Source organism: Artemia sp. Qi Xiang Cuo, chromosome 18 (assembly GCF_049724085.1).
Source record: "Artemia sp. Qi Xiang Cuo chromosome 18, ASM4972408v1, whole genome shotgun sequence".
Lineage (NCBI taxonomy): Eukaryota > Metazoa > Arthropoda > Branchiopoda > Anostraca > Artemiidae > Artemia > Artemia sp. Qi Xiang Cuo.
In genome coordinates, this window is record NC_142811.1 from 42,991,970 (window position 1) to 43,016,657 (window position 24,688).

General features: G+C 33.7%; 1 protein-coding gene across 2 annotated transcripts in view; it reads right to left on the reverse strand.

Moving 5' to 3' along the window:
• Nucleotides 1–6,146: 6,146 nt before the first annotated feature.
• Nucleotides 6,147–24,688, reverse strand: part of LOC148941518 (ras-related protein Rab6) — a 74,080-nt gene continuing 55,538 nt past the window's right edge. Inside the window, exon 5 of one of the 2 annotated variants that reach the window (XM_089104479.1) lies at nucleotides 6,147–8,206. In XM_089104479.1, the coding sequence (XP_088960605.1) occupies nucleotides 8,139–8,206 (68 nt within the window). In that variant the 3' untranslated portion in view covers nucleotides 6,147–8,138. Of the gene's footprint in view, nucleotides 8,207–19,888; nucleotides 21,892–24,688 lie in introns of those variants that run through there. The other variant, XM_089104480.1, reaches the window with a different exon arrangement.

Genomic DNA, 24,688 nt, shown 5'->3' on the forward strand with positions numbered 1-24,688 from the left:
TCAACCAAAACCTCATATACCCCCAGGGCATAACTTATAATCCTTGCCCTGAAGACTGTGGGGGGAGTGTCCTGCTCAAAGGTATAAATTTCAGAACTTTCAACTACGTGGAACAAAATGGATATCTCAAAATTTTGATTGGATGTGTTTTGGTAAATAAAGAGCCTGGAAGGGGTGTTTGTTACCTTCTAATCACTTTCTACTATTAAAAAGGGCACTAGCCATTTCGATTCACAATCGAATGAGCCATTTTTGAAGTTTCTACGACAACACTTTCTATTAAAAACCTTATATACCCCAGGGCATAACTTACAACCCTTGTGGTGCGGGTTGTGGGGGGGGGGGGGTTCATCCTCAAAGACCTAAAATCCAGAACTTTCAACTACGTTGAACAAAATGGCTATCTAAAAATTTTGATTGGATTTGTTTGGGGAAATGGTGGGCGTGAGAGGGGGGTTAGTTGCCCTCTAGTCACTTTTGACTGTTAGAAAGGGCACCAGCCCTTTGAATTTCTAATGGAATGAACTTTTTTTGAAGTATCCTCGACAACACTCTATGAAAACCTTATACGCCCCCAGGGAATAACTTACAACCCTTGCGCTGAGGGCTGTGGGGGAGTGTCCTCCTCAAAAACATAATTTTTATCTGCAGATCAACTACGCTGAACAAAATTGCTATCTCGAAATTTTGATTGGATGTGTTTCTGGAAATGGTGGGCGTGGAAGGGGTGTTAGTTGCCGTCCAATCACTTTCGACTATTAAAAAGGGCACAAGCCACTCCAATTTCCAATCGAATGAACCCTTTTCGAAGTTTCTACGACAACTCCTTCGATACGAAGTTCCCTGATGTGGAAGAAAACAAAACAAATAATACATTGTGCCAACATCGTTATTTACTTAGGCAGCGCGATTGCGCTTCCTATGATTGTTGTGTCTATAGTTCTTCCATTATTATACATGATTTGGACAGTGGTCCCGTATTTAATAGTCAATTTGAAGGACACGGATTGCTCTTTACTAACATTTTATTACACCGATCTGTTTGAACATAAAAAAATAAATAAAAACCTATTTCTATTTCTGTATCCATCAATTTCTCAGATTCCATCTTTAATCATTCTTAAACAATGCTGAAGACAAAAAAACCACTGTTCATCGGTATTAAATTATTAAGAAGGTTATTTTTATTGAAATACACCTTTTAAACATTTTTAGCAGTCCTTACCCATTACGAGATAGCCAGATTTCTAAATTAAGGATCTATAAAACCATTTGTGGGTATGAATGGTTTAGAATAAACTATATTTTATATTAAAAATAAACATTTTTAGCAGTTCTTTAATAGTCCAGAATGCAGAAAACATTAGCGGCACACCCATCACATACCCCTGAAGATAGTTTCGAGCTTCATTTATATGGCCAAATGTACTTTTTAGACCGGGATGAAGCTGTTAAAGGACACCTAGGACATCCTTTAGATTATGGGATCTTTCGTAATCCAGTGGGGCTCTTGGAAGAAATATTGCGATGCGCAAACAACTATGCTCAAGTTTATATGAAAATGTGGGAAATGAAGGATTGTTTTAAGTAACCTGTTTTTTCACCGGGGCAACAGGCTCGGATAGAAGACAAGGGATAATGACAATCAATATACAAAAGCCTGTCGCGTAGTCGTTGGATTCCCGGTACTATGCACACAATGTGTGCATAGTACCTGAATCTGAATTTTCCTTAAAATTTAAAACATAAGAGGACCCCGCAAAAGAACATCCAATCGGACCCGTTACCTAGTCGATCCGACCCTGGCCTGAATACGTTTAGTATCTACATTGACCTCTTCCCACCATTTAAAATTTGAGGTCCATTTGGCCCTGAACATCTGAAAGATTCAACTAGATTCACTAAACCATCGTAAGATATTGCGAACATCCCATTTGGTGGACATCCTTAGCCCAAGGACTTTCAGATACAAGTTTGAATCCAATCAAAATAACAAGTTTTTTGGTGGCTTGCGCCTCCAAAAAAGTTTTATGGGGCTTTTCCAGGCATTATTTTCAGATAAACGAATTTTTTTTTCACTTTGTGTTAGGGTTGTCCTGGCCCAGAAACTTACGGGTGTAAGTTTCAAGCCGTTTGGAGTGATAATTTTCTTTCCTTCTTCCGGGCCCCACTTTCAGGGGAACCAATTTTTTTTCAGGATTTTCTCCAACATAGGGGTCCCGGTAGCCCAAAAACTTTCAAAAATAAGTTTGAAGCGAAAAAAAAATTCACCCTATTTTTTTTAGGGAGGACATGCCCCCTTTTTTGGCTGACTAAGTTAATTCACATGGTAGGTAGTTGGCGCTCTAAATAAGTGTGCGCCTTCGAATATCCGCCCACATGTCCCTTTGGCCTAAGTTTGTTGTTATAAATTACGAGCGGATATGAGCATTTTTGTACAAAGATGGCTTTGCAAAAGAAAAAAGAGCCTGCTTACCTTTCTGCTGAAAAGCTATCTTTCAAAAATAATGTTGGAAGGCTGCTTTAGGTCAGTTTTCTGTCTCCAATCATGGAGGCTGAAAAACCTTCAAAGATTCTGTCATATGCTTATCTTTCTGATGAAAAGCTGGAGGTTTAGGGGGGGGGGGGATAGAGAGGTTAAGGACCCACTTCCGTTCTCCAGTGATACAGCTTGAAGATGCTCATACATTCATAGCTCAGATGAGCTGTAGCCTTTCTACGTTTCTCCCGTAAGCTGTTGATGGGGTGGGAAGTGTCGAAGGGGTCACTGGTCCACCCTTTTTCTTCAGTTATACAAAATAAAATATTTAAACAAAGTACAAGATTCCTTGATGCTTTTTGTGCAAAGATCAGTCTCAAATCCATGGTGATTTGTTATTGTCTTGTGCCTCAGTTCACAAAAAAATATATTTTTCCTCTGTTAATACCCCTAAATGAAAGGACTGAGGAACATTTTAGAAAATTCCAAAAAAGCAAAACATGACCTAATTTAAAAGCTTGAAAGGGGCAAATAAAACCAGATTATACTACAAAATTTAAAGCCTGTTTAACTATGGAATGATGTTAACTGTAATTAACAAGAGAGAGATAGGCAAACTTTCCTTGTTTTATTAAGGAATAATTCCTTCCCTACCCAGTCAAGTTTTAAGACAGTAGCAAGTTCTTATCATTTCTTAACTTGGTTAGACAGGAGGAAATCACCCCATAACAAAACAACAAAAGTTTGCCGATTACTTTTTAGTTAACAAAACTTAATATCGTTCTCTAAAAATCGTAGAAAATGAGGAATAATATAGTACGAGGATTTCTAAATGTAACAGACCTTTAGACTGTACCATAAAATTCCCAAATATGCCGCGTTGTACCAGGACCTTAAGCGGCACAAAAAACTGTGCCGCGTGCTTAACGGTGCTCTGGAGATAACGCTTACGTTTAGACTAGCCTTTAAACATTGCGCAGACCCAGACGTCAGATTAGTTACGGAGACTGACAATAATACAGGCAGATAAGCGATTTAGTTTGAAAAATATTTCCAAAAAACGACTTTTCAAAGTAAAGTGAAGAGTGATATTAAAACCTGAAACGAGCAGAAATACAATCACGATAAGTCAAATTTGGAAGAAACGGTAATTACTATGAATGAGCGAATGACAACGAACAGAAATCACCCCAAGGACGGAGCTAGCAGCCCCTCAAACCCTCTAGGGGGTAGTGCTTTACTGTTCTGTTACACCAGGCCTTCATAAACTATGGGTCGCGACCCCCAAATGGGGCCGCGTAGCAAAATCATGGGGTCACAAGAGATTTTAAAATCAAACATTTACAAATTGAAGTCAATTATTTATAACATACTACAGGAAAAGACATATATTGTAAAGTTGATGAATTTTTAGAGACTGAAGGTCTAGAATGGAAAAATTGCTGTGAAATATGCACAGATGGTTCAAGAGCGAGCAAAAACATTGGTTTTAAATAATTTTTTCAAGCTATTCATTATGACCATATAACTTTTACTCACTACCTTGTTCACTGAGAGGCCTTTGCAGCAAAAAAATTAGCACCATTATTGAACAATGTGCTACAGAATGCTTGTTAAGATTGTAAACTTTATTAAGAGCCATGCCCTTAACAGTCACTTATTTTCAAATATCTGTAAGGATATGGATTCCGTCTATACAACTTTATTATTACATGCAGAAGTAAGATGGTTGTCAAGAGGTCAAAGTTTAAGAAGATTTTTATTATTAAACGACGGAATTGAAAGATTCTTAACCGAACGAAAATGTGAACTTGCTGCTTTTCTTCAAAACGACTTATGGCTATCCAAGCTGTGTTATTTGTCGGATATCTTTAAGAAATAAAACGATCTCAACTTGCCTCTTCAAGGAAAAAATTGCGATATATTTATTTCTAATGATAAAATTAAAAGTTCTATTAAAACGACTAAAATTTGGAAAGATAGGATAGAAAAAAAAATCGTTCGAAATATTTTCCAGTGTCGACAATTTTATAACCGAGAGAAATTATTGTAAAACTTGTATTGCAAAAATTATTGTAGATCACTTAAAAGCGCTAGAAACCTAGTTGTGAACATACTTTATTTTAAATATTGATTTCAAAAAGGTAGCTTGAGTTCAAATCCGTTTTGTATTGACTTAACTGAGATTGATCACATGCCACTTAAAGCTCAAGAGGAATTTGCTGAGCATTCGAGTGATTCAAACTTAAAGCTACAGTTTCCAAGAAAGCTCTTGAATGGATCAGAACTAGAACTAATTTTCCCACAATCACAGATATGGCATTATATGTTGTTCTGCCATTCAACATCACATATTTATGTGAAGTTACTTTCTGAGCTTTAACACATATCAAACCCGAATATCGTTCATCGCTAAAAAACGTTGAAGAGGTCTGACGTCCAACAGTGTCAAACATTCCATCAAGATTTAATTTGTTATGCAATAAAAAATAGGCACATCCATATCACAAAACATTTTCCTTTCATTTTAATTTAATATTTACCACCCAACAACTGCCCTCGAATATATTCGATTGAACTAAGACGGTCAGAATTGTCTTTTATTTATGTTATTGCAAAAAATGCATTTTTGATGAAGAATAGGACATACAAATTTTGTAAGTATAATAAAGACAACTTTTACGGAATTTTTATTTTAGATTTTTGTATGTTTCTAAACGAATTCTAAAACTATATATTTTCATCTGTATATGTATATTGTTACCTTACCTAATAAACAAATCATCAAAAAACATTTATTTGTCTTTCAATTATATTTATATGGGGTCGCCAGAAAACTTGCAATCATAAATGGGGCCGTGAATGAAAAATTTTTAGGAAGCCCTGTGTTACACTGAAAACGAAACATATTTTAAAGCCTTTTTTTTCAAAACAAACTTTTGAACAAAACGAAAACAAAAGATAAGTATGGTAAAACAAAAGGGTCCCTTTAAAACATTAAAGATGAAGTCTGAATTATATTCATTCTAATAAATTGTTTCTGTGAACTTCGTAAGTATTGTACATTTTTTTTGATGTTTCGACAAAATAAAAAGCACAACGTTCCAAATAGACATCGCTTTCAATAAAGTGCAAATGACTATAGCAATTCAAGGATTGGATAGGGCATTACCTCGCCTTTGTTTGTGGAATTCTCCGTTCGTTTTCGGTTTGATTTAGTTTTCTTCGAAAAGCCTCTTAAATTATTTCTACTCGTTTTTAAAAGGACAACTTCCAGTTCGATTCAAGGATTTTTTTTTAGAGTTTCTGGCGTGATTGATCGATATCCCCCGTCCCCGAGAAAAAAAAAATAAATGTCTTGATTGAGGTGCTCTTCATCCAGTAAGTTTCCTGTTGATCGGGGAAAAATATTGGGCACCACAGATAGATACAACAATTATTTTTTTTCAAAATTTAAAGTCTTCATTAAGGTCTTTTTGTCTCAGCCTTCATGTCCTGGAATTCCAAGCCGATCACAGACAACACATTCTTGGGCCTATTTCAACGGCACGACCAACTTTTTTTTGTATTGATTAAGGCATCCTTGACCAAATTTATATACCCTGAGTTTTAAGCCACACACACAAAAAAAAAGAAAAATTGCGACTACGATCAGACGTCACAAATCGATATAACCAAATAATTTATTTCCTGAAAGTTAACAAAATTAAGTAGCCAATCTTATTAAAAATATCACTAACCAAAAAATATCCGAAAAAAAAATAGTAGAAGCTTACCAAGCAATAATAATGGGCTCAAAGCCAATGGCGTATCCAGGATTTTTCTTTGGGGGGAGGGGTGTGTGTGCAAAACAACTTAAAAAATGCACCCTAAATTTGTTTAAATGTATTTTTGCTATGTTTTACAAGTTGGAAAGAAATTTGGGAAAGGGGGGGGGGGTCAAACCTTAAACCCTCCCTGGATCCGCTCTTGCTCAGAGCTAGGATACTCTCAGTTAAAATCAACAAAAAAGGTCATTTCACAATATTTATACACTTTATTTTTTTTCACAGGAAACTTGAGCATAAAAAAGCACTTACTTGAAAAACACTTATTGCCACTGTCAACGCTGCTATACCCATACAATGCAATATTTAAGTTTCGGAAGCCCACTCCCCGTTTTTTTCCCTAAGCGCAAAGTGCAACGCAAACAGCAAGCTGCAGTGTTTTAAAGTGTTCTTTCAATGCTATTAACTTTAAATAAGTATTAACTTTTAAAAATAATTTTAAATGATATAACATGTTGAATTATTTTTACTTTCAATGGGTTTAAGTCGAGTCTTGAAAGAAATTAAAACTTTCAGAGTTTAACTGCCAATTAAATTCACATTAGCTATATCTTAAAACCAGGATTTCCGGTATTTCAGGACTGAACTATGTTTTCTGCAATTATCCCCATAAATCCTTTCTCACACCCTCCGGAGTACATGCATCCATGGTCGGGAGCTCGTGTTTTCAAAAAAAAAAGGTAATTTCTCTATTTAAAAAACTCCATTGTTAAAAAGCACTATGGTTGTCTATAATTAAGTAGTGACTTTGTTACCTAGAGGAAAGTTTATGAAAAAAAACGTTTCAAAGATTAAGCAAAATTGGAGAATGGCCTATCAAAATACATGATGCGCCTGAAAACAAAAAACAAGGTAACGGTAGATGGCCTGCAAGTGTAGCTTTGAGTAGAAATTTGATCAATTATTTTTACTTTAGTTTAGAAGTACTACCTTAAAAAAAAAAAAAAACCTCTATAAACATCTATCCCTGTGTATAAGTATATACACACTTTTATTTTCAATAAGCCTCCCTTCTTGTATTTAAGTCTATAAAAACTTCTTAATACGGCATAAGAAATACTCCATTAGGTTAATTTTAGCCATCTCTTGATTCAAGGAAATGAAGGAAATGAAATGAAAGCAAATGAATAGTGACCACTGAACCATAGAAAATTGAAAGGAAATGAAAGGAAATGAAACCAGAAAGAAAATGAAAGGAAATGAAACCAGAAAGGAAATGAATAGTGACCCCTGAACCATAAAAAATTGAAGAACACTACTTGAATTGTCGCTTGAGCTTTTTGCCAGTTTATGTTGACGAAAAACATAAAATTACTTCAGGCTCAGTCTAGTTACTTTAAACTGAAATTGTATGAACCTGTTTTATTTTCCACAAAATAATTACAAAATGAGCTGAAGATAAAATCAGCACACCTAGCGGGATAATTAGGATTAATACTCCTGTTTTCCATCATCATCAGCAATAACAACTTAAAAAAAATTGCTAATCACAGCAAAAATGAACAGGAAATTATTTTTTCGTTAAAGAAGTTCGATTCAGCCATTTACAATTTAACTTCTACGAAACAAATTGATTGTAAAAGTTGTTTAACCTCTGATGATAGTAAGGGACTAATCGAGACTAATCGGATTTAATTTACAGAAGTAAAAAATAATAATCTACGGGACGGGTAGGAATCAAGAGTTTTGCTTATTCTTTGAATAAAATCATAAAACATATACAATTTTAAAGCAGACAGATACATTTACAAGTCAGATACATTGCACAAAATAACACTGGGCAAAACGCAACCTAAACCGAAAACCCTCCTGAGAAATTTAATAATAATAAGCTAGCACATACAACCACTTTCCTGGGCTTGCGCTTGATTTTGCTGGGGTGATGGGCGTAAGTCGACGGCTAAGAAGTATTGAAGTTAAGGAAAACTTAGAGACATTAAGAGTACACAAGAAACAGAATACAAATCAAAAGATAAAAAAAGAAATCTATCAATAGAGAAGGAATAAAAATAATAAACCAAATTTATTAACCGATTTCAAAACATTCGTTCCAAAGAGTAGGGGTACTAGCCCTTATATGTATATATGTATACATATATATATATATATATATATATATATATATATATATATATATATATATATATATATATATATATATATATATATGTATACATATATACATATATGTATATATATATATATATATATATATATATATATATATATATATATATATATATACATATATATATATACATATATACATACATATATATATATATATATATATATATATATATATATATATATAGTATATATATATGTATATAAATATACATATATATATATATACATATATATATATGTATATATATATATAAATATACATATATATATATATATATATATATATATATATATATATAAATAAAAGTTGAAATAGGGATAAAATCCTTTTAATAGACAGTGATGATAGAAATTCACAAAAATACCAGATATTTCGGTCACATATACAGTGACCGTCATCAGTAGTAAAACTAAAATAAAACAATTTAAAACAAAAGTTTATATACTAAATCAAATAACACTACATATTGTTTAAATCTCTAATTCTTTTCAAAGCAAAGGCGGAAGCTATTCTCTTTGACCTTCTTGGATTCGGTTCATTAGGGTTCAATGATATAACATTTGGACAAAGGTCAACTACATTGGGTGAATTGAACTTTACTCTCTCAGATTTCAATAAATTATCATAGATAGAGTCCAGCCCATATTCACCTGTATCACGATTCAAAGCAATATTCTTGAATAAGATTTTCTTTATTTCAAGAATTTCACGAAAATTTTGCTTTAAACCCCGATCCCTAGAAATCAAAGAGACATTCTCGAACAAAATAAAATGGTCTGGAAAATTAAAAATATGTTCAGAAAGGGCTGAAGTGAAATCTTCAGACTTAGAAACTTGCTTTAAAGCCGAAGAAATAGAATCTTTGTGTTGTAATAATCTCATTTCCAAACTCTGGTTAGTACGTCCCACATATGAGCTTCCACAAGTACATGGGATCTGATAAACCCCACTTTGTTGCCCCAATGAAGGTAGATCCTTCCCAGAATTTAGAAAACTACCCAAAGTATTATTACTCTTTAAAGCTACACTTAGACCATTGCTTTGTAAAATTCTTTTAAGTTTTTCACTTAGCCCGGGTACATATGGTAAGGAACAAAAAATGTCCCTCTCCCGAGTTGGCTCTACGACTTCCTTAGAAATCTTTAGAAACCTTTTTCTTCTTTTTGAAAAAGTCTGGTTAATTAATCATTCTGGATACATGTTACTTATTAGTATTTTTCTTAGAAAAGACAACTCCTCCTCAACAAATTTTGGAGAGCAAAGACTAAAGATCCGATGAGTTATAGAAATGATCAAACCAATTTTTACTTGGCGAGCGTGACCGGAACTGTAAGACAAAAATCTATTGTTATTTGTCGGTTTTCTGTAAATTTTAAAATCCAGACTATTTTGATTTTTCAAAAGAAGAACATCAAGGAAAGGAAGTTTCCCATCCTCTTCCAATTCAACGGTAAACTTTAAATCCCCTCCCAAACAATTAAGATGTTCCAAAAATCCTTTTAATTCCTCCTCCCCATAATTCCATACTGAAATAATGTCATCCATATACCGGCATTAAATCATTTAAAGCCATTTCAAGGCTTTAAATCACATTATTAATGATAAAAGTCGAAAAAGATCTTTAATAGTGAGATATAAACTTTCCCTGGAAAATCTTATATCAAAAAAGGTTACTGTAAGTGACTTTTGTTTTATTCAACAAACAGGAAAAAATAACTTCAATCATGACTTTCGCCTCTCCAGAGAAAGATTGCTAAAAAAGTTTTCGAAATTATTAACAAATAATGCGGTAAAACCTTCGTCAATTCTAGGACCAGGTGTGGTTAATTTTTCATCAAGAACTTTAACGATACAAGAACAATCAGTGCTTGAAAAGGGTCCGAAATTTTGTTTTAAACCGGATAAAGTCCCCGTGGAAGACATTATCTCTTCAATAGAAACGTCTTTTCATAAAAACGCAAATATAATAAAAGATGTTAGCTTAGTAAGAGCTTCTACCGTAAAAACCCTGTCTAATTTTGTATTGAAACCGAATTGTCCGAGTACGACCATCAAAGACATAAGAATTCTTAAAAACTTGAAAAAGGATAGTTCAATTACCATTACAAAAGCAGATAAGAGTAACACTTTAGTTGTGATGAATACTGAGGACTACGAATCAAAATTAAGAATTTTACTAGAGGATGAAAAAACATACAAGAAGCTATCGTATAATCCAACAGACTCTTTTACAAATAAATTTAAGAAAGAATTGAAGTGCTTAAAGGATGAAGGAAAAATTACACCTCAACTTTATTACAAATGCCTGCCACGCAGTTTCTTGTTCCCTAAATTATATGGACTTCCCAAGATTCATGAGCCTAACCTACCATGATGACCAGTTGTGTAAAATACAAGGTCGCCAACACGTGTTTTGAGCAAATGGTTAGTGTCAATCTGTAAACCACTTGTCTAGATAAATTTTGTATAATAAGAATTTCTTCGAATTTAGTTGAAAAACTGAAAAAAGTAGAAATTTTTTCGAATTCTTTGCTTTCGAGCTTCGACATTGTATTAATGTACACAAATATTGATGTATAAACAGCCGAAACTCTTCTAGAAGGGAAGCTCTTAAGAAATTTGGATTTGATTAGTGGCAAAACAGATTTGGAAGTTTCTATAATTATGAATTTAGTAAGGTTGTGCAATAAGTTCTCTTATTTTTTTCAATTTAGAGGGAAGTATTTCGAACAAATAAATGGTTTACGTATGGGAGCCCCTTTATCCCCTTTATTAGCTAATGTTTTTGTGGAGAATATTGAAACAATTGCGTTATATTCATATTTTTTAAACATATTTTTGGGGCCGGTATATGGATGACATAATTTCAGTATGGAATTATGGGGAGGAGGAATTAAAAGGATTTTTGGAACATCTTAATTGTTTTGGGGGGATTTAAAGTTTACTGTTGAATTAGAAGAGGATGGGAAACTTCCTTTCCTTGATGTTCTTCTTTTGAAAAATCAAAATAGTCTGGATTTTAAAATTTACAGAAAACCGACAAATAACAATAGATTTTTGTCTTATAGTTCCGGTCACGCTCGCCAAGTAAAAATTGGTTTGATCATTTCTTTAACTGATCGGATCTTTAGTATTTGCTCTCCAAAATTTCTTGAGGAGGAGTTGTCTTTTCTAAGAAAAATACTAATAAGTAACATGTATCCAGAATGGTTAATTAACCAGACTTTTTCAAAAAGAAGAAAAAGGTTTCTAGAGATATCTAAGAAAGTCTTTGAGACAACTTGGGAGAAGGAGGTTTTTAGATCCTTACCATAGATACCCGGGTTAAGTGAAAAACTTAAAAGAGTCTTGGAGAGTAATGGTTTAAGGATAGATTCGAAGAATAATACTATTTTGAGCAGTTATCGAAACTCTGGGACTAATCTAACTTCATTGATGCAACAATATGGGGTTTATCAGCTCCCACGTACTTGCGGAAGCTCATATGTGGGACCTACTCATCAGAGTTTGGAAATGAGATTATTAAAACATAAAGATTCTATTTCTTCGGCTTTAAAGCAAGTTTCTAAGTCTGAAGATTTCACTTCAGCCCTTTCAGAACATATTTTTAATTTTCCAGACCATTTTATTTTGTTCGAGAATGTCTCTTTGATTTCTAGGGATCGGGGTTTAAAGCAAAATTTTCGTGAAATTCTTGAAATAAAGAAAATCTTATTCAAGAATATTGCTTTGAATCGTGATACAGGTGAATATGGGCTGGACTCTATCTATGATAATGTATTAAAATCTGAGAGAGTAAAGTTCAATTCACCCAATGTAGTTGACCTTTGTCCAAATGTTATATCATTGAACCCTAATGAACCGAATCCAAGAAGGTCAAAGAGAATAGCTTCCGCCTTTGCTTTGAAAAGAATTAGAGATTCAAACAATATGTAGTGTTAGTTGATTTAGTATATAAACTTTTGTTTTAAATTGTTTTATTTTAGTTTTACTACTGATGACGGTCACTGTATATGGGACCGAAATATCTGGTATTTTTGTGAATTTCTATCATCACTGTCTATTAAAAGGATTTTATCCCTATTTGAACTTTTATTTATCGTCATGGAAAGGCAGTGTGGTCTCCGAAATTATCTACATCATATATATATATATATATATATATATATATATATATATATATATATATATATATATATATATATATATATATGCATTTTTTTAAGCTTTGTAATCGATGTTCTGTTAGGAACTGAGGTTAGATACTTATTACTACACTAATATTATCAACCAAACAAATTGAATTAATTAATCTTATTATTACACTAAAAAAGAATTATAAGTTCTCTTTATAAGTGACCCATGCTCTTTGGTTCGTTCCTTATAGTTGCAACAAAAATATGGTTGTATAAATTTAAAATATTTAACTACATTTTTCAAGGCTTTGTTGAACAGACTGTACCGTATCGACTGGCTGAATCGGTTTAAGATTCTTTATAAAACCTCATGAATGCAGGGAAAAAGAGGCAATATATATTACATAAAATGGCTTGTTGAATTACGTTAATAAAAAAGCCTAAAAAAAAAGAAGACATATACACTAAATTTAGATGTTTGTTGTGCTAAAAACAATAGCATGAGCAAATATATATATATATATATATTTGCCCCTAAATCATTATGTCTTTATATTAAAGAGCATGCAAGTGTTTTTCATGTCTCCTCTCTTGCATATTGTAACTTTTATCTTTAAAATCACTATTTCGGTGAATATAATTGTTCTGTAAGCAAAACTTACTCAGCTTATTTTTTAAAGTTTTTTTTTTTTTTTTTTTTACCAAGACTTTTTTTTTTTTTTTTTTATAAAAGGCAAATCATGTCTTCTCCCACATATCGGCCAGGCAGCTTTCCGCTAGTCCTGAATATCAGATTGAAATCTAATCCGGCTTCGTTAGTCAGCTCCCGAATAGAGATAAAGACATGTCTCGGACTCTCGGTCTCCTCAATACAGTTTATGAACTTTAGAATAATTTTTCACCAAGGATTCAAGATTATTTCTTAGGCATAATCACTATCAATCACAGACAAAAAGTATATTATACAGATGTGCCCTATCTTACAATGTTAAAAAAAAGAGTCGGGTATCCAGATGCCTTTACGCTATGTATTATTACGTTCATGCATGTTAGAAGCCTGAGAAACTGGGAATAGACGAGCACAAGCACCAAATTGATTGGTACCATAAAATTATCTCATTTGGACGTCTGTATTGCGTACGTTTTACCTGTGGGAATAGTATAGGGGTAACATAATACAGACGGATATAAGGACAGAGGCCAGACTCTGCAAAATTTCACAGCGAGGCTTAAGCCTCAACCTGGATAAGCACTAGTTTTTAGAATGGAAGAAAGGAATAAATAGCTAAAATTAATAGGAATTTGGCTTAAATTCCTTTCTATCTCTATGTACATTGATCACTTTTTCTTACTAACGGACTTCGGAAAAAGAAATCGTTTTTCTCCAAACACGTTTTCACCAAAAGAAATCGTTTTCACCAAAGTATTTCGGTAAAGGTAAAATTGAATTAATTGTGATCAGCAAAATCTTTTGATCTCAGGGAAGACTAAATCAAACCTTTAAAATACAACCTAGTTGACCTTCTGTTTTACAAATGTTTAAGGATGGCATATTGAGATAGCAAAAGGGGTAGAGGCCACAATTCTCCTATTTGATGTCTATTTATTTCGTTCTTCCAATAAAAAATTCCAATATAAAATTTATCTTCACTCAGGGTTAAAATCTGAAATCTGGGTTAAAATCTAGCAATAATCCGAAAAAAAAATCATAGAATCTAACCCCTATTCTTTTCAATCTCTAAGCGTGAGCGTGGGCATGACAGAAAGTGTTGCAATATACTTCTGATATATTCTAAAATACCATCTAAAAATAAACTTCAAAACATATAGTACAGATGGCAGTGTTCATATCCCAGAACAGTGAAATGAAGCCTCGCTTTCATTGGCATTTCACGGTCAGACCGGAAACCAAATGAACCAATGAGACTGCAAGAAAACTGTTTTTTGCAACACAGCAACACACAATGGGTAAACGAGATTTTCTAATGGTTCATTCATTTGGTGTTTTGTCTGTAAGACAAACACCAAATGAATGGGACAATTTTTATCCATTGTGCGTTGGACAAGGTCAAGTGAAAACGAGGCATAAAAGTTAATCCATGCGCAGTTTTTCCCCAAAGTAAACCCCCGTTCATAATTAAAAGCTAAGGTTTCGCGACTGTTCCCTTGGTCAACTTTCTTTACTCTAAAACTACAACCATGAAAGCTTATTTCCCCCCAAAAAAGATCTTTTAGAAAGAAGAAAAAAAGAAGTAGATAAACAAAGGAATCTTGATGCCGAATCATTTTATATGATCCTCATCAATTTAATAATGCCTAGGCCACATTATAGCCACCTTTGCGAATAAATTAAAATTAGGCATAATAGAGCCCCAAAAATATATCCCGTTCGTAATTTTTGAGTTGAAAAATATTCAACTTTCAAGGATAAACCAGTCGAATACACATTTACACCCCCCCCTCCAACTCTAAATACTAGTTTGTCATATTTTGATAAGCTCTATGTTAAAGTGAATCAGGCCCGATTGACTTTCAGAAATCCTTTTAATCCATGACACGCTGTATTTTGTATTAGTGGGTCGAAAGCTTAGTCTACGACTAGAAATATAATTCTGTTAACTTAAAATTGGCATCTTATAAGGTTTTTTCTCGCTTCTTTCCTCAAAACTGAGCCATTCCTACGAGGCATTCCAAACAAGAACAAGCACTAAAATTAGAAAGAACGACTCCCTAAAATTCAAAGCAACAGTTTTATTAGCGGGCAAAGGACAACAAATCTTAAATTCATCAAAAGAGCATTTGAAGAGCATTGGCGTAATTTCGTCAAAATCCTGGAGGGAGGAGGCAAAGTTGGAGCTAATTTTCCCAAATCTAGAGAAAATGACAGTGATCACTAAAAAATGAGCCTGAAAATAGTACCATAAACGCAAAGATATACTAAAGAACACGAAACCGTTTCTGCAGATGCTTGAAATATGCAGGTTTATCTTAGTTTTGACAAGATTTTTGAAGAAACTGAATCTCAGCTGGGGGGGGGGGGTAAACTAGGGTATGGGGGGAAGTTACCCCCTGCCTCATAGCAAATTACCACCATGTTGAAGAGGGAAAAAAAAAATTAAGTTAACAATGAAGGTATTCGAGGTAGCAATTCAGAACCGAAAGAGCATTTATAGTCGAGTAAGCACTTCGTATTCAACGGCGGATCTACAGCAAAATCTTGAGGGGAGGGGGGAGAGGAATGTGAAAAGGGCGCCAATAAATGACAAAATTGACAACTTTACCTACAAGAAGAATGAAAAACAGAAAAAAACGGAATTAGGGCACCAAAAAAAACATTGGGGGCGGGGGCAGGGGTCCCCCCAGTCCTCCTGAATCCACTGGTGTTCGTATTTGGATACCCTCATATTTAGAATATATTTCGTCATACATGTTATTTGAGTCCCTTACAATTTTGAGAAAATGAAACAAAACAGTACAATAGGGAACCTCATCCTTTGTAGCTGCCCACTTTAGCCCAAAAACTGAAAACATCTAGTCTCCATAAAATAACACAAAACAACGACTACTTAATTGTTAGATTTTTTGCAACTTTTTGAGCTTCCAGGAAACCAAACATGACAAAAGACAAAGAAATATCCATATACAATCGTGTACCGGAGGACGGTTAAAGGTGAGAGGTCACTAATGCATGTCCCCTTAATATTGATTTTTTTAAGGTTTCTCTGTGTGACTACTAATTCTCCTACAAATTTCTGGTTTTTTCTTTCAAATTTGTCCCAACCCTAAAAGAAATTTCAGTATCCATGGCTGATAACATCATTAGTCTACACTAGCCTTTACAGCTTTTCTAAATCAGTTAAATTTTAAACAAACAACAAATTTAAACGGTAATTTAAAAAAAAAGGGTTTCAGCCCTTTAAGTGCTGAAGAACAAAGCAACAAATGAACCTGACTTTTCACAAAAAAACAAGATTCCCATTTTTGTGCTTTGTGTCACAAAACACAAACACTATCGCCTTAGAAAAAGAAACAAAAATACTTGTATCATACCATCCAAATGTGATTTTTCATAATAGTACCTATTTAATTCGAATTCCCATTTTGCCCCATCAAAATCCCGGTAAATTTCAACCACACACAAAATCATTTTGTTCTTACTACCAGCATTTATCCTGAATAATCGAAAGAAAAACGTTACATTTTGAATTAATTTAAGGCTCATATACAATAAGATTTTACTAATACTGAGATTTAGCAAGTGCTAAGTTGAGCCAATCAGATTTTTTCATAAGATTTTCTGATTGGCTGGAAAATCGTATGAAAATATGATTGGCTTAAACTAGCGCTAGCTAAATCTGGGTATTGGTAAAGTTTCAAGTGAATGGACCTTTAAAAAAAAGTATGAACTTTAATGGCAAAGAGTATGTGAAACAGATAAGAGGAGGAAACTAGGTCGCTAGAACATAGCATAACAGGAACTAAAAACTAGTTGCGCCAGTCGCAGTAGTTTTATCCTGAAAATCTTAATATTGAAATTAAGATTTTATTTAAAGTTCTAAGCTTCTTCGGATCAGAATTCAAATTTTTAATATATAGGTAACCTTCAATGAAGACCAAGCTAGCAAAAAAAAGGAAGAAAAAATTATGAACCTTAAACCCTTTTTGCAGAAGTAAATCTTTTATCTTTGGCCTAACTTTAAGTATAAGTAGAAAATAGGATAAAACTTATTGAACTTTGTTTTTGCACCTTATGATGGCACAGTGGATTGATCCCCACCGCGGCAAGGTTGGGCAATAAGATTGCTGCTTCTTGTACCTGTAAAAAAGACACAGCAGCTGAACGGTCGATTAGACGCCGATTTAACGCTAGGTTAAAGAAAGAGTACAGGTTCTACAGGTCACTCATGACGCATTTTCTTATTTTATTTTTTAAAGAAAAAGGGTTTTATTAAATAAACAAATTAACAACAATCCAAAAGTTTATAAGCTTTTATCGGTAAAAAGACCATACTTACTCACTTACTACCAGTCCCTTTTAACCCCTCCCCCCGCCAAAAAAGAGCATAGGGCGTTGAATCGACGTTTCACTTATTTGATCTTTTTTACAGGGTCAAGTGGCAACCATATCGCCCAATCTTGCCGCAGCGGGGATCGATCAATCGACAAGCACAGCATCAACTGACTGTGCAACCACGCGGTCTGCTGCTATAATGTCTGCTGAGTTAAATGCCATAATCATGGCATTAGAACACCTTAAGCAAAACCAACCTTTGATTGCAAATTCGAATAATATTATCATCTATTCCGACTCTCTATCAAGCCTTGAGTTGCTGGCCTCAGCTCCTCAATATAAGTTGGACATTGACACTTATCATTGTCTCAGTATTATTGATAATGTTGCTTCAAGTGGCATAAAACTTATTTTCAGTACATTCCTAGCCACTCTGGCATAAGTGGTAATCAACAGGTTGATGAAATAGCAAAAAATGCTATAAATATTGACCAGCCAAGTGGGAGACCAATCCCAATTAGAGATATTTACCGATGGAGGCTATCAGATATTAATTTTAATAAGATTAATCCTATCCTTTCCCCCTTTCCCAATAAGTATCTTTCTAAAATTTATCATAGAATTCGTTCTGGAACAAATGGACTAAATTTCTTTGCATTCTCATATAAGCTTTCTAATTCAAGTGGTTCAATTCCCCTGTCCCCTCTTTGCAGGCACTGTAATATGAATAATGAAACAATTGACCATTGCCTATTTGAATGTAATATGCTGACGTCGCACAACAGACCGTGCTTTGTAAACTGTTAAAATACATCAAACACCACAAAATCTGACAATCAGCCAAAAGCCTAGCCAACTATACCTGCATACAGAGCACAGAAACTAATATCTATCATCTTATATTCGAACTCCTTGAGTCAAAAGATTTACTGAAAGATATCTGACAATATCTAAAAAATAAGAGACAACCAAGACAGTAGCTCTGTAGCCCACAGAGTGAAGCAAAAAGAAGAGGGCTAAATAGTACCAACTGAATAGCCCGTCTGCTGTGAATTAGAAGAAGAAGGTCAGCGCTAGTTTGCGTTAGTTGTTTTTTTTTCCCTCAGGACGAACTTGAGTTTCTTCTCTAATCACTTTCCTAACTCTTTACCCAAAGGTTTAAAAAATATGGAGCTCTTTGTGTTTTGCTCAATGAGCAATAAATAATATAGTAAAAAAATGAAGATTTTCAAATTATTGATGTATTGACCCCAAAGAGTTAATTTTGTCAAAGAAAATAAAAAGAACCGATCAAGCCTAGCGCTAATAATAGAAATCTTGGACTGAAGCTACGAGAAGCACTAGCGGAAAGGAAACAATTCCTATTTGCTTTTTTTTTACATCTTTGCCTCTTATAAATCTCAACTTGACTGCAACTTTTTGCTATTACTTTTGGATCTAATTAAAATCGACGTATTTGTATATTAAAATTAAACTCAATTCAAGTTGGTTTGAATTTTGAAAGTTCCACTGGATTACGCTACGCTGTAACGATTTTCTTTGATCCCACCCTTAAAATACATTTAGGATAAAATAATAAATACAAATAGCAACTTAAATTTTCTTTTATCAAGCCAAAAGAAAAGTTCTGACGGCGAGTTTGTATTCCAATATTTTACGCACTGTTCTACTTTCAGCAGGTCCTATGCCATATTTCGTTTTGAAATTTTAAATTAAAAGTTAAAAAAAATCAACAAATTGAAAAGGAAGCACCCAGTTCATAAACTTTCGCTGTAATTAAGTAGCACCATTTTGAAAATAAACCAAAAAAAAGTAGGACATTTAAAAAAAAAAAACAAATGGACGGTAAAATATGGACAGGAGACAAGATAGAAAGAAAGAAAAAGAAACCATGAAGTGAAAATCCTACCTGCTTTGGTAATTCAAAATGTTCTAAGTTACATAGCATAGTTTTTTCTTACCATAATTTTGAGTCAGTTGCTGATGTAAGATTTTTTTCCCCTTTTTTTTTTACAATTGAGACGCGGCAACAAGGATTTGTCGACAAATTTTATTTTTTATCTATTTTCATGAATAAGAAAAGAGAACACAATGCATTAAAAAAATTGAAAATTCTATATATCTTGAAAACCAAATAAAATAAAGAGAAACTGACATACCGCTCACAAACTCACACTTAGCGTGATAAGGTGCTATGTAAATAAATAAGAAAGAGCCAGACAACACATTTTGAATTACCGGGGATGCTATGCCATGCAAGCTGCTAAGCACGTGAAAACAGTCTGATAAACAAGAAGAGACAAGCACATTCCAACCATGTATTTAAACTTAAACAGTATAAGAATAAATACGAAACATACTCCAAAAATAAAGAAAACGTAACACAGATCATTTTTTAACCGGAGCCATTAACTATGGTATCCTTGTAAGAAAAGAGAATAGTTGATAAGGAAATGTTTCTGTTTATTCCCGTCAAAGATGGAACCGGAATATTTACATCAAACAGGGTTACATGCAAAACATGAATTCAAAATAAAACATACTGTATTTAAAATCCTAAACAAATAAAATGGTAAATACATTTATTTTCCTCAAAATAAGCCAGGGATATATTTTTAATCGAGAACGTAGAAAAGAAAATAAAAAGGTGAAAAATCAAGTAAAATTTCATCGTTAAAATGACTTAGGACGAGATTCAAGTGACTTTATATGTTGTTACGAATACTTCTAAATTTTTACGGTAAACTTCCATAAAGCGACTTTAAACTAGTAAAAAACAACGTAGTAGAGACAGCCAAGCTAGTATCTTGCCACGCAAAAATGTTATTGATATTAAGACAAGAATTTGCGTGACACACCCTGGATACTGTTTACAAAACCCGTCATTTGATCAGATTTTTTTGCACAATATCCAGGATAGGTGCGCAAAAGTTGTTGAATTGATACTAACAATATCAATGACATGGTTATGCTGCATTCAATATCGCAAGGTATACACACACTATTTGCAAAAGTGAGTTTAAATGCTGTACAATGGTCGAAACACAAAAAAAGATCCATAAGATACATCATCTCTTTCCGTAAATTCAAATAAACATTGAATTTTTAAATATGAATATAAATTGTGGGGAAAATTCTAAAATAAACGACTGAAACAAAAAAAAAGTTAATGTAGGAACCACAGTAAAAAAAGGTCCGATTGTTTCAATTAATTAAGCAGAAACTTAAAAAACCATATATATCTTTAAAAATTAGGAATTCAATTTTCAATGAAAAAGATCACTATTTGTAGTTATGCACTTTTAAAAAATGCACCAAATTAAAAAAAAGGCTGAAAATACAGCAAAGAGTAGGCTAAAACACCATGATACAAAATAGCCTTAAAAGATCATAAATATTAGAATTTATATACACGAAAAGAATTTTCATATTCAACCAATTAGTTTTGCTTAGTTGTTGTCAGTTCAACATGGCAACGCTGATCAAAATGTAGCACTGCCCTAAAAACTTCGAGATTTTTAAACCATCAAATGAAAGATCCTAAAAAATCACAGTTTCAAGAGGTGAATAGATCTAAAATAGGTCTAAGGGGAGGGGGTGTTATTATTTTGATGTCCTTGATAGTAGAAGTGAAAAGGGGTGATATCTATTGGGCTGAATCCGTTCATGAGCGACGTTTCAACTAAGAAACCACACCCAACCTTCACCCACGGAGTACGTGCGTACCTTATCCCGCAGAATTAAACCTATTGGAATTTTTAGACATCTACAATTAGTCAAACCTGTTGACCTGTTGATTTATCCAGAGGCAATGGGTTGCAAATCTAAGTTTTACAAACAATATCGAATAACGCCTTTTAAATTACGACAGCCTAATGACTTTAAGATTAGTGATCAGGATTTTAATAACAAACATGAAGACACTGGTTCTACAAGGCCTTCAGCAGGGATTAATTACTTGCAGCGAACTGGAGGCAAGACCCAAAGGAAGGGCGTTGATGGATTTAGACTGGGAGGGCGACAAAGTTGCGCCGAGTAAGCACAGCTTCTTAGCTTTATGCACCTTCCTTTCCCAAGGCAGACACAGTACAACTTGAAAATTGCGCATTGAATCATTATACTTTTAGAATTTTGCAGGAATTCAATTTATCTTAAAAGAGAAAAAAAAATGAAGAAGGAGGACAAAAGAAACCATTAGACAAACTATTTTGTTTATAAAAAAAAAGACACAATAAGCAATCAACAAGAGCATCCACTTTCTGTTGTTTTCGGCTCGATTGGAGTGTCTTTCAGAATAACTTCAGTCACTAAGTTAAATGGGTCAAGGAAAGATAGAGAGGAACAAAAATAAAAGTTGAGATACATAAAGCACGCGCAGGATAGCAAAATTATAAATGTTAGTGCAGTTAATATATTCTCGATTCATTAAGAATAAATCATAGCTTTACTTAAAATAGACCTTACTATTTATACACTTGACTTGAATTTTGGGTATTTCTAAAAAAATTCTTTTACTCCATTTTTAAGATTTTATTTAATTATAACTAATAGCTACCGCTAAAAACCAAAGCTCTAAAACCATATATTAAAAGCTCTGAAAGCAAATTGCAAAAAATACAAGCAAGAATCCATCCACAAAGAAATAAAGATAGTTGAAAAATACAATGGTATAGCTTAAAAAAAGGGCCAATTTCTATTGAAACTGAGAGTTATATTTTAAACACATATATACTAGGGACTGATAGTAAGAGAAACACAATATAAGAGACTTATGACATTTACGTAAAACTTGGTCGGTGGAATAGTCTGATACAAGGCTTGTTTCTTGGCTAGTCAATCTACTGAGAACTTATGACAAAAAAAAGAAAAGATTTTAAAAGAAAATATGAAGCCTCTAATCTCACTGGACAGGAAATTTTTTGTTTCTTCTGAAAACCAAAGTTCATTTGGCTCCAATCAATGGTCGAAGAACTGTGATGAGAATATTTTAGAAGTCGTTTTCATCGAATACCATAAATGGTTTTCGATATTATAGATTGGATATCAATATCATAGAAGTTGAGATTATTATCAATGTACTGTTGGCAAAAAAATTCTCTATTTTCCATTTCTCCGAAAAAAAGATTCATTCAATTAAAAACAGAAACAAAGGAGCTTCAATAGGCAAATAAACTGTTCAGGATATTACAATTAACGTTGAAAACTGTGAGGACAACGCCCTTTCCTTCCTCATCGGAACGAAAAATTGATAATAACGACAGGACATAAATGTATAATTGCAAAAAAGCCCCCCTCCCCCCCCCCCCCAAAAAAAAGAACGAAGAAAGACAGACAAAGAGCTTCAATGTGACATCAAGTTCAATTAAAACTGCACCAAGAATATATAATTGCGAAGAGTGCAGGGGCGCAGCTAAGGGGAAGGGTGAGGGGGCTACTCCCCCAAAGTTCCAAAGCGTCTTAGTTTGGCTTACATATCCGCATTTGGCGGTAGACTGAACGATTTAGTTGGCATATTCTATATATCCCCCCCAGCTTAAAACCCAAGCTTCGCCCCTGGAAGAGTGAAAAACTAAATAAACTGCAAAGGGTAAAAGAAACCCACCTTCTTGTTTCGGTCACTTTTTAGTATTTGAATGTATTTCAAGAGATAAAGAAAAAGAGAGATATGGGGTGGGGGAATAGCAAGGGATTAAGAAATATAGAGAAAAAGGATTATGCAATAGCAGCCTTCAACAGTCGGATATATTTTAGTTTTTGAATGGGAAATTTATAAACCCTATCAAGAACAGTAACAGAACCATAGGAATTAGACCCAACAGCTAGATTGACATGAGAGCGAGATTCGTCTCGTTAAATCGAGAAAAAAAAGAAGAGAAACGGGAAAAGAGACAAAGAAGAAAAGAGAGAGACGGAGAGGAGGGAGATAGCGAGAGATAGAGACAATTTATCACGTAATAGCGGCAATCAACAGTCGGATATATTTTAGTTTTTGAAGGAGAAACTTAAAAATAGCAATACCATAATTATCTTGAAATTCTGACCAGTCAATGCGTTTCAAATGACCCATTTTTAGAGGCAATTCACATTGTAAGTTTCATGTTTTCATAAATTAAAAATAATAGCCTAGTTAAATTCTTTTCTCTATAATTTTAAATAGGCCTATAACTTACCAGCTTCAGGGTACTGAAGTCCATATTTCTCAACACTTTTGCTAGAAAAATATTGTATTTTCAAGCTCAGGGACATCCATTATTTAAGAAAAACGCATATTACAATTGTGCGAATTCCTGGAGGAATCTTGTGAACATAAAAAATACAATCGAGAATCCCGACCGAGTGTTATTTCCACTTCTACGTAGATATATACTAATTAGTGTTCATGAATAATATTATTTATGTCTTTTCCCTTCTAAAATCGGCATAACTGAAAAAGCGCGCTATTTCTAAAAGTTGAATCCTTTGAAATGTATTCATCTAAACTTCGACAAGCAAACTCAAAATTTCAAGGTATATACTAATGTGCTATTTTTAAACTGAAATGATGAGAAATAGAAACATAAGATGAAGCGAGAATTAGTAGAAAGAGAAAGAAGATATAGAAAGCATTAGATTTCTCTAGCCCATTCATAGAAACTAGCCCAATCAGTTTGGTCTAAAAATTTTGATTGGATGTGTTTGGGGAAAAGGTGGGCGTGAGAAAGGGGTTAGTTGCCCTCAAATCACTTTCGATAATTAAAAAGGGTACTATCCCTTTGAATTTCAAATCGAATGAGCCCTTTTTTAACTTTCTACGACAAAGATTTCAATAAAAACCTTATATACCCCCCAGGGCATAACTTATAATCCTTGCCCTGAGGGTTGTGGGGGAGTGTCCTCCTCAAAAATATATTTTCTATCTGGAAATCAACTACGCTGAACAAAATGGCTATCTCAAAATTTTTATTGGATGTCTTTGAGGGAGTGATGGGCGTGGGGGGGATAGTTGCCCTCCAATCACTTTCGACTATTAAAAAGAGCACTAGCTCTTTGAATTTCAAATCGAATGAGCTTTTTTTGAAGTTTGTACGACAACGCCTTCTTTAAAAACCTTATATTCCCCCAGGG